The sequence below is a fragment of the Centropristis striata genome, chromosome 22 (assembly GCF_030273125.1).
Source record: "Centropristis striata isolate RG_2023a ecotype Rhode Island chromosome 22, C.striata_1.0, whole genome shotgun sequence".
NCBI lineage: Eukaryota > Metazoa > Chordata > Actinopteri > Perciformes > Serranidae > Centropristis > Centropristis striata.
In genome coordinates, this window is record NC_081538.1 from 31,572,490 (window position 1) to 31,583,665 (window position 11,176).

At 45.3% G+C, this 11,176-nt stretch overlaps 1 protein-coding gene across 1 annotated transcript; it reads left to right on the forward strand.

The window, feature by feature from the left end:
- The first annotated feature begins 1,854 nt into the window (after positions 1-1,854).
- On the forward strand, positions 1,855-10,758 carry LOC131960721 (calumenin-A-like). Its single transcript, XM_059325989.1, has 7 exons — positions 1,855-1,950; positions 2,593-2,884; positions 7,304-7,497; positions 8,265-8,431; positions 8,740-8,800; positions 10,046-10,245; positions 10,361-10,758. The coding sequence occupies exons 2-7, from the start codon at positions 2,673-2,675 to the stop codon at positions 10,463-10,465; spliced, it is 939 nt and encodes a 312-aa protein (XP_059181972.1). The 5' UTR covers positions 1,855-1,950; positions 2,593-2,672; the 3' UTR covers positions 10,466-10,758.
- The last annotated feature ends 418 nt before the right edge of the window (positions 10,759-11,176 follow it).

Below are 11,176 nucleotides of genomic sequence, written 5' to 3' on the forward strand. Positions count from 1 at the left end.
TGACTTGACACAGGGGCTCCACAAGGCACTGTTCTGGCTCCATTGCTGTTCACACCGTACACAGCGGACTTCAAATACAACTCTGAGTCCTGCCACATCCAGAAGGACTCGGACTAAACATACAAAACCTGAAAACAATATTAGGTTGGAGGTTAGACATGTCCCACACTGTAAAATAATAAAATAAAACCTCCAGCTTTTAGTTTACAGACATTAACAACCTTGTCATTATGGAAACAAATATATATTAAAAGGGTTAATATTCAGAAATAAAACTTTTATTTGGTCATTATGATCAGAACTGATGTAACTCTGAACATGGAAAATAATAAATCAATATTTAATTTATTCCTACTATTTTCTAGCAGTTTATGAAGGAGATATTTTTGTCCTTTAATGTAAAAAGATTATTTTTTTAAGAAAAAGAAAAATCTCCAATCATTAAACAAACAAAAAAATAGTTTAAAAAATATAATTATAATTATTATTGTTGTTGTTGTTGTTGCTGCTTTGTTATCAAATATTTGTGAGAATAAAATAATTTTTGGTGGTGATCAGCTCCCCCCAGTGGTCACAGTGAGTCACTGCTACATTAACAATGTGTACACAGTGATAGCATAATAAAATAAATATTAATTATTACATCAATACATAATATGAACAAGATAATATTAATAAGATATTTTAAGAATAGATAAAGCTTTATTATGTTTTCACAATAGAACAGTGACATTATACAAAACCAACTTTGTGAAAATAACTGTTTCTTCATATATATATTCTCACTCCAACATATATCACTGATTGAATTGATAAATAATACAGAAATAATAAACAAGAAAAAAAACCTCATTAATGAATAAAAATAAACTTTGTTAATTACCATCAGTTCAGATTTCTCTCAATAATTCTTCTATTGTGGATAAATATTTTTACATTTATTATCATTTAAAGTTTCAAAAAGCATTTTAAATTTGTTCCTGGATGTTCCTGGATTTTAATGAGTTTTGGAGAATTATGGATATGAAATTTACCAATCAAAATTAAGATTACATACATTATATATATATACATATAAACATTGTTTATGTGTATGTATATATATATATATATATATATATATATATATATACATATATATATATATATATATATATATACATATACATATATATATATATATATATATGTTTATAAAACATACATATATAAACATACATATATATAAACATATAAAAACACATACGTACACACACACACACACACATATATATATATATATATATATATATATATATATATATATATATATATATATATATATATATATATATATATATATATATATATATATATATATATATATAGACACATACACACACACGTGTGTGTGTGTGTGTGTGTGTGTGTGTGTGTCTATGATTATTAAATGATGAAACTGAATATTAAATGATGAAACTCTGAACTGGACCAACTGGTTCTGGCTTTAAGGTTCTTATTTTATCTTATTATTTTCTCTTATTATTAATATTAAAGTGACTGTGAGACTTTGTGATTATTAAATGATGAAACTCTGAATATTAAATGATGAAACTCTGAACTGGACCAACTGGTTCTGGCTTCATGAATCATCCTTCTTTTGTTTAGTTTTTTTATTTCTGAGGACGTGGCAGCACGCAGCAGACTTTCCTCTCCGCTCACTCTCTCCTGCGCTGCTATTGGTCCGCTCAAAGCCAGCAACCAATCACAGGCGAGTACGATGACGGAGCGCTTGCTGAAGTGGTCCAATCACATGCTGAGGGGTGTGCCCGGCAGCCTCTGATTGGCTGCGGCAGCACGGAAGCGCTTCAGCGGGGCAGGAGAGTGTGATGGTCGGCGGAGAGAAGAGGAAAAGAATAAAAAGAAGAGAATAAAAAGAAGAGAAGCTCACAGTCCAGGTGCTCCACACAGGTAAGACTTATTCTGAAAATCCTGCAGACTTCCGTCAGAGCTGCTCTCTAGTTATTATTATTAGAGCTGCTCTCTAGTTATTATTATTGTTATTAGAGCTGCTCTCTAGTTATTATTATTATTATTATTATTATTATTAGAGCTGCTCTCTAGTTATTATTATTAGAGCTGCTCTCTAGTTATTATTAGAGCTGCTTTCTGTTAATTAGCTGGTAATGATTTATTTAATATTTATAGAAAACATTTATTCCCAACTGTCTAAAAATTATTAAACTAAAGACAAACAAAACCAGTGAAAAAGAAAAAGAAAATACAACAAACTCAGGCAGGCAGGCAGACGTGTTTCTGTCATTAGGGAATTTAAATGTTCTTCAGGTTTCCAAAGTAAAAGAATATTTTTGTTGTATTAATAATTGATGTTAATTAATCAGAAGTAATTAAATGTTATAAGTCGTCCAGCTGAGTTTAAAATACTAGTTTATTTGTTATTTTAGTATTTAATAATGTTCCATCTTTAATTAGCAGCTCATTTATTTTCCTTTAAGCTGATAAACGTCGTTTCATATCTCACTCACTAAATAAGTTATTAATCATTAATACTTTACGTCGTTCTGGTCTGATGTGTTTGTCGTTTTCTATCAGACAGGTGAACTCATCCAGATCTGCGCTACCTGTCTGTCTGTCTACCTGTCTGTCTCACCTGAGGAGAGCAGTTCGCCACGATGATCCGTCCTCTGCTGATGTGTTTCGTCCTCTGCGTCGTCTCCGGCGACAGCAAACCCACCGAGCAGAAGAGTCGCGTCCACGACGAGCCGCTCAGCCACCTGGAGCACGACGACGCCAAGAACTACGACTACGACCACGAAGCGTTCCTGGGACAGGACGCCAAGACCTTCGACCAGCTGCCACCTGACGAGAGCAGGCGCCGCCTGGGGTCAGTCACCTGTCTGTCTGTCTGTCTGTCTGTCTGTCTGTCTGTGTGTCTGTCTGTGTGTCTGTCTGTCACACCTGAGGAGAGCAGGTGCCGCCTCGGGTCAGTCACCTGTTAATACCTGTCAATAGAGAAGAAAGGTTCATATGTACCTGTGTGTCTCACCTGTGTGCTGCAGATGTGTTTTCCTGTAAACGTGTTCAGTTAATTTTAATGAGTGGACAAACAGGAAACATGTTTTTTTTTCCTGGTTCCCTGGAATCTGCCTCACCTGTCCGTCTCACCTGTCTGCCTCACCTGTCTGCCGCACCTGTCTGCCGCACCTGTGTGCTTCACCTGTCTGTCTCACCTGTGTGCTTCACCTGTCCGTCTCACCTGTGTGCTTCACCTGTCTGTCTCACCTGCGTGCTTCACCTGTCCGTCTCACCTGTGTGCTTCACCTGTCCGTCTCACCTGTGTGCTTCACCTGTCCTTCTCACCTGTGTGCCTCACCTGTCCGTCTCACCTGTGTGCCTCACCTGTGTGCTTCACCTGTCTATCCCACCTGTGTGCTTCACCTGTCTGTCTCACCTGTGTACTTCACCTGTCTGTCTCACCTGTGTGTCTCACCTGTGTGCTTCACCTGTCCGTCTCACCTGTGTGCTTCACCTGTCCGTCTCACCTGTGTGCTTCACCTGTCTGTCTCACCTGTGTACTTCACCTGTCTGTCTCACCTGTCTGCTTCACCTGTCCGTCTCACCTGTGTGCTTCACCTGTCCGTCTCACCTGTGTGCTTCACCTGTCCGTCTCACCTGTGTGCCTCACCTGTGTGCTTCACCTGTCTGTCTCACCTGTGTGCTTCACCTGTCCGTCTCACCTGTGTGCTTCACCTGTCTGTCTCACCTGTGTGCTTCACCTGTTCGTCTCACCTGTGTGCTTCACCCGTCTGCTTCACCTGTCTGTCTCACCTGTGTGCTTCACCTGTCTGTCTCACCTGTGTGCTTCACCTGTCTGTCTCACCTGTGTACTTCACCTGTCTGCTTCACCTGTCTGTCTCACCTGTGTACTTCACCTGTCTGTCCCACCTGTGTGCTTCACCTGTGTGCTTCACCTGTCTGCTTCACCTGTGTGTCTCACCTGTCTGCTTCACCTGTCCGTCTCACCTGTGTGTCTCACCTGTCTATCCCACCTGTGTGCTTCACCTGTCTATCCCACCTGTGTGCTTCACCTGTCTGTCTCACCTGTGTACTTCACCTGTATGTCTCACCTGTCCGTCTCACCTGTGTGCTTCACCTGTCCGTCTCACCTGTGTGCTTCACCTGTCTATCCCACCTGTGTGCTTCACCTGTGTACTTCACCTGTCTGTCTCACCTGTGTGCTTCACCTGTCTATCCCACCTGTGTGCTTCACCTGTCTATCCCACCTGTGTGCTTCACCTGTCTATCCCACCTGTGTGCTTCACCTGTCTATCCCACCTGTGTGCTTCACCTGTCTGTCTCACCTGTGTACTTCACCTGTCTGTCTCACCTGTGTGTCTCACCTGTGTGCTTCACCTGTCCGTCTCACCTGTGTGCTTCACCTGTCTGTCTCACCTGTGTGCTTCACCTGTCTATCCCACCTGTGTGCTTCACCTGTGTACTTCACCTGTCTGTCTCACCTGTGTGTCTCACCTGTGTGCTTCACCTGTCCGTCTCACCTGTGTGCTTCACCTGTCTGTCTCACCTGTGTGCTTCACCTGTCTATCCCACCTGTGTGCTTCACCTGTCTGTCTCACCTGTGTACTTCACCTGTCTGTCTCACCTGTGTGTCTCACCTGTCTGCTTCACCTGTCCGTCTCACCTGTGTGCTTCACCTGTCCGTCTCACCTGTGTGCCTCACCTGTGTGCTTCACCTGTCTGTCTCACCTGTGTGCTTCACCTGTTCGTCTCACCTGTGTGCTTCACCCGTCTGCTTCACCTGTCTGTCTCACCTGTGTGCTTCACCTGTGTGCTTCACCTGTCTGTCTCACCTGTGTACTTCACCTGTCTGCTTCACCTGTCTGTCTCACCTGTGTACTTCACCTGTCTGTCCCACCTGTGTGCTTCACCTGTCTGCTTCACCTGTCTGCTTCACCTGTCCGTCTCACCTGTCTGCTTCACCTGTCCGTCTCACCTGTGTGTCTCACCTGTGTGTCTCACCTGTGTGCTTCACCTGTGTGTCTCACCTGTGTGCTGCAAGCCTGTAAACGTGTTCAGTTTATTTTAGTGAGTGGACAAACAGGAAATGTGGTTTTGTTTCCTGGTTTCCTGAGGCAGATTCCAGGGAGGAATCTGCTTCACCTGTCTGTCTCACCTGTGTGCTTCACCTGTCTATCCCACCTGTGTGCTTCACCTGTCTATCCCACCTGTGTGCTTCACCTGTCTATCCCACCTGTGTGCTTCACCTGTCTGTCTCACCTGTGTGCTTCACCTGTCCGTCTCACCTGTGTGCTTCACCTGTCCGTCTCACCTGTGTGCTTCACCTGTCTATCCCACCTGTGTGCTTCACCTGTCTGTCTCACCTGTGTACTTCACCTGTCTGTCTCACCTGTGTGTCTCACCTGTCTGCTTCACCTGTCCGTCTCACCTGTGTGCTTCACCTGTCCGTCTCACCTGTGTGCTTCACCTGTCCGTCTCACCTGTGTGCCTCACCTGTGTGCTTCACCTGTCTGTCTCACCTGTGTGCTTCACCTGTCTGTCTCACCTGTGTGCTTCACCTGTTCGTCTCACCTGTGTGCTTCACCCGTCTGCTTCACCTGTCTGTCTCACCTGTGTGCTTCACCTGTCTGTCTCACCTGTCCGTCTCACCTGTGTGCTTCACCTGTCTATCCCACCTGTGTGCTTCACCTGTCTGTCTCACCTGTGTGCTTCACCTGTCTGTCTCACCTGTCTATCCCACCTGTGTGCTTCACCTGTCTGTCTCACCTGTGTGCTTCACCTGTTCGTCTCACCTGTGTGCTTCACCCGTCTGCTTCACCTGTCTGTCTCACCTGTGTGCTTCACCTGTCTGTCTCACCTGTCTGTCTCACCTGTGTACTTCACCTGTCTGTCCCACCTCTGTGCTTCACCTGTCTGCTTCACCTGTGTGTCTCACCTGTCCATCTCACCTGTCTGCTTCACCTGTCCGTCTCACCTGTGTGTCTCACCTGTGTGCTTCACCTGTGTGTCTCACCTGTGTGCTGCAAGCCTGTAAACGTGTTCAGTTTATTTTAGTGAGTGGACAAACAGGAAATGTGGTTTTGTTTCCTGGTTTCCTGAGGCAGATTCCAGGGAGGAATCTGCCTCACCTGTCTGCCTCACCTGTCTGTCTCACCTGTCCGTGTCACGGATCAGGGTGGACCCAAAAGCAGAATCACAGGCAGAGGCAGGAGTTAGGCAAAAAGACTTCACTTAAGACCAAAAGCAAAGTTCCAGGCAAAGGTACAGATCAGGTCAGGCAGGTCGATAACAGGTGGCAGGCAAAGGTCAAAAATCCAACAAGTAATCAAATGCAGGATACAGAACAGGCAGGAGGAACGGACAGGCTTAAATAGAGGGAAGTACTGAGCTTCAGGTGTGGAGCTGAATGAGCTTCAGGTGTGGAGCTGAATGGGTTTCAGGTGTGGAGCAGAATGGGTTTCAGGTGTGGAGCTGAATGAGTTACAGGTGTGGAGCAGAATGAGCTTCAGGTGTGGAGCTGAATGAGCTTCAGGTGTGGAGCTGAATGAGTTTCAGGTGTGGAGCTGAATGAGCTTCAGGTGTGGAGCAGAATGAGCTTCAGGTGTGGAGCTGAATGAGCTTCAGGTGTGGAGCTGAATGAGTTTCAGGTGTGGAGCTGAATGAGCTTCAGGTGTGGAGCTGAATGAGCTTCAGGTGTGGAGCTGAATGAGTTTCAGGTGTGGAGCTGAATGAGTTTCAGGTGTGGAGCTGAATGAGCTTCAGGTGTGGAGCTGAATGAGCTTCAGGTGTGGAGCTGAATGAGCTTCAGGTGTGGAGCTGAATGAGTTTCAGGTGTGTGGCTGATTGGGCTGGAGGAGTGAGTGCAGGGGGAGGAGTTAAGGGAGCGGAAAATTCCCACAGGGATCATGACAGTCTGTCTGACCTGTCTGTCTGACCTGTCTGCCTTACCTGCCCGCTTCACCTGTGTGTCTCACCTGTGTGCTGCAGTTGTGTCTTCCTGTAAACGTGTTCAGTTTATTTTAATGAGTGGACGAACAGGAAACTTGGTTTTGTTTCCTCGTTCCCTGGAATCTGCCTGACCTGTCTGTCTCACCTGTGTGTTTCACCTGTCTGTCTGCCTCACCTGTGTGTCTCACCTGTGTGTCTCACCTGTGTGTTTCACCTGTCTGTCTCACCTGTGTGTCTCACCTGTGTGTCTCACCTGTGTGTCTCACCTGTGTGTTTCACCTGTCTGTCTCACCTGTGTGTCTCACCTGTCTGTGTGCAGCATCATCGTGGATAAGATCGACGTGAACAGAGACGGTTTTGTGTCTGAAGAGGAGCTGAAGGTTTGGATCCGAAGCGCTCAGAAGAAACACATCTACGACAGCGTGGAGCAGCAGTGGAAAGACTTCGACATGAACGATGACGGCGTCATCAGCTGGGACGAGTACAAGAACGTCACCTACGGCAGTTACCTGGGTAACCACGGCAACACAAACAAACAAACAAACAAATCACATTCACATCAAACAGCAGAGACATGATTCACTGATTCTCTGATTGATGACATCATCGATTACCTCATAGATCACCTCATTGGTTACCTCATTGATAACGTCAATTGCCTCATTGATTACCTCATTGGTTACCTTATTGGTTACCTCATTGATTACCTCATTGATTACCCCATTGGTTACCTCATTGATAACATCAATTACCTCATTGGTTACCTCATTGGTTACCTAATTGATAACATCAATGACCTCATTGGTTACCTCATTGGTTACCTCATTGATAACATCAATTACCTCATTGGTTACCTCATTGATTACCTCATTGGTTACCTCATTGATAACATCAATTACCTCATTGGTTACCTCATTGATTACCTCATTGGTTACCTCATTGATAACATCAATTACCTCATTGGTTACCTCATTGATAACATCAATTACCTCATTGGTTACCTCATTGGTTACCTCATTGGTTACCTCATTGGTTACCTCACTGATAACATCAATTACCTCATTGGTTACCTCATTGATAACATTGACTACCTCATTGGTTACCTCATTGGTTACCTCACTGATAACATCAATTACCTCATTGGTTACCTCATTGATAACATCAATTACCTCATTGGTTACCTCATTGGTTACCTCATTGGTTACCTCACTGATAACATCAATTACCTCATTGGTTACCTCATTGATAACATTGACTACCTCATTGATCCCCTCCACCAGACGACCCTCAGGCGGACACGGAGTATAACTACAGTCACATGATGGCGAGGGACGAGAGGCGTTTCAAGGTGGCCGACACAAACGGAGATCTGATCGCAGACAAACAGGAGTTCACTGCGTTCCTTCATCCTGAAGATCACGAGTACATGAGAGACATCGTGGTGCAGGTGAGAGTGATGTCACTGACCTGCTGTGATGTCACTGACCTGCTGTGATGTCACTGACCTGCTGTGTTTGTCACTGACCTGCTGTGATGTCACTGACCTGCTGTGATGTCACTGACCTGCTGTGTTTGTCACTGACCTGCTGTGATGTCACTGACCTGCTGTGATGTCACTGACCTGCTGTGATGTCACTGACCTGCTGTGTTTGTCACTGACCTGCTGTGTTTGTCACTGACCTGCTGTGATGTCACTGACCTGCTGTGATGTCACTGACCTGCTGTGATGTCACTGACCTGCTGTGTTTGTCACAGGAAACGATGGAAGACATCGACAAGAACGGAGACGGTTTCATCGACCTGAAGGAGTACATTGGTAAGAAGACACCAACTGTTACTCACCTGTCAGGTGTTAGGGTGGAGGAGATCATGGAGGCTCTCAGTGACCTGGGGGGAAGAGGTGCAGCAGGTGGAGCGAGAGGAGGTGCCATTGGAGGAGGTGCAGGTGGAGGAGGTGCAGGTGGAGGAGGTGCAGGTGGAGGAGGTGCAGGTGGAGGAGGTGCAGGTGGAGGAGTTATGGTTCAGTTAAAATGAATGAGAGACAGATTCAGTCATTCAATTAAATATTTTTCCTGTTTCACCTCCATCTCCAGCTTTTAAGGTCACCTGGGGTCACCTGAGGTCTCCTGAGGTGACCTGGGGTCACCTGAGGTCACCTGGGGTCACCTGAGGTCTCCTAAAGTCACCTGGGGTCACCTGAGGTCACCTGGGGTCACCTGAGGTCACCTGGGGACACCTGGGGTCACCTGAGGTCTCCTAAAGGAACCTGGGGTCACCTGAGGTCACCTGAGGTCACCTGGGGTCACCTGAGGTCTCGCCTGACCTGCTGGGGTCACCTGAGGTCTCCTGAGGTCACCTGGGGTCACCTGAGGTCACCTGGGGTCACCTGGAGTCTCCTGAGGTCACCTGAGGTCTCCTAAAGTCACCTGGGGTCTCCTGAGGTCACCTGGGGTCACCTGAGGTTACCTGGGGTCTCCTGAGGTCACCTGGGGTCACCTGAGGTCTCCTAAAGTCACCTGGGGTCACCTGAGGTCACCTGGGGTCACCTGAGGTCACCTGAGGTCTCCTAAAGTCACCTGGGGTCACCTGAGGTCTCCTAAAGTCACCTGGGGTCACCTGAGGTCTCCTAAAGTCACCTGGGGTCACCTGAGATCACCTGAGGTGTCCTAAAGTCACCTGGGGTCACCTGAGGTCTCCTAAAGTCACCTGGGGTCACCTGAGGTCTCCTAAAGTCACCTGGGGTCACCTGAGGTCTCCTAAAGTCACCTGGGGTCACCTGAGATCACCTGAGGTGTCCTAAAGTCACCTGGGGTCACCTGAGGTCACCTGAGGTCTCCTAAAGTCACCTGAGGTCACCTGGGGTCACCTGGGGTCACCTGGGGTCACCTTAGCTGATTTATTCAGTCAGCCAATAGGAACTCTGCTGACTGTGTTTGTTGTTGTTTACTTATTAATATCCTGCATCACAAACGTCACACCCTGAATCTAAAGTTTATTTTGTGGTTTGGCTTGGTGTGATACACATTTCCAGGTGTGTTTAAAAGGTAAATGTGATGTGCAGGAGACATGTTCACGTCTGAGGACGGAGAAGAAGAACCGGAGTGGGTGGCGTCGGAACGCCAGCAGTTCGCCGAGTTCAGAGACAAGAACAACGACGGAAAGATGGACAAAGAAGAAACTCTGGACTGGATCCTCCCGTCTGATTACGACCACGCTGAAGCTGAAGCCAAACACCTGCTGCACGAATCCGACAGCAACCAGGTGACACTCATATTTAATATTTAATATATTTACATATTTACCTTTCAACTCTTAAGGTATTTATATATAATATGATAATTATATATATATAAATTATGTTTGTTGTTTTGTTCAGGATGGGAAACTGACCAAAGATGAGATCCTGAACAAGTCGGACGTGTTCGTGGGCAGCCAGGTGACGGACTTCGGGGAGGCGTTACTACGACACGACGAGTTCTAGAGACGCAGCAGATTCTGAAAGAGAAAACATGACTTTACTCATGTTTCTATTGAATAATTTATTCTGTTTACATTTGGAGAAAGGTCATTTTATAATATTTTTCTAGGACTTTATATTGGGTCCATGTTTGGTATTGGTTTTCTTTGTACTGGGCTCACACTTTATATTTTCTGGTTTTATATATCTATCATTTTTGTTTATGATGCCACCAAGTGACAAAAGTCATGGACTGTTTATGAATAAACATGTTGTTCTGCTGTTCGTTTTGAGTAAAGCATCTCTTTACTAACAAACTGTTTATGGTATTTTTATTGGATCTGTAGAACTGAGGTCCTACAGTAAAATAAATCTTTAGTCATATTTACATGTGAGAATATGTTCTCACATTGAAGACACTTGAGATGATTTATTTCTATTATTATTATTCTTTCCACACACCGTCTCCATGATGCAGGCGTTAAACTGATTTATTTATATGAGAATCTGTATTTAACCTGCATTTACTATATTTAACCATCCGTTGGTCCATGAAGAGATGATTGTTGACACCAGAGGAGAAAAACGGCGGTATGGTGATGAGTCCGTAGTCTTTGTTTTGGTCTAAAGAGTCGGCGAAGTAAAGAGCGGCAGGTTGACGGACTGTAACAGGTGACGTAGCATCACATGATCATCAACTTCCTGACTCAAACAACACCAGCAGTCTGATCCAGA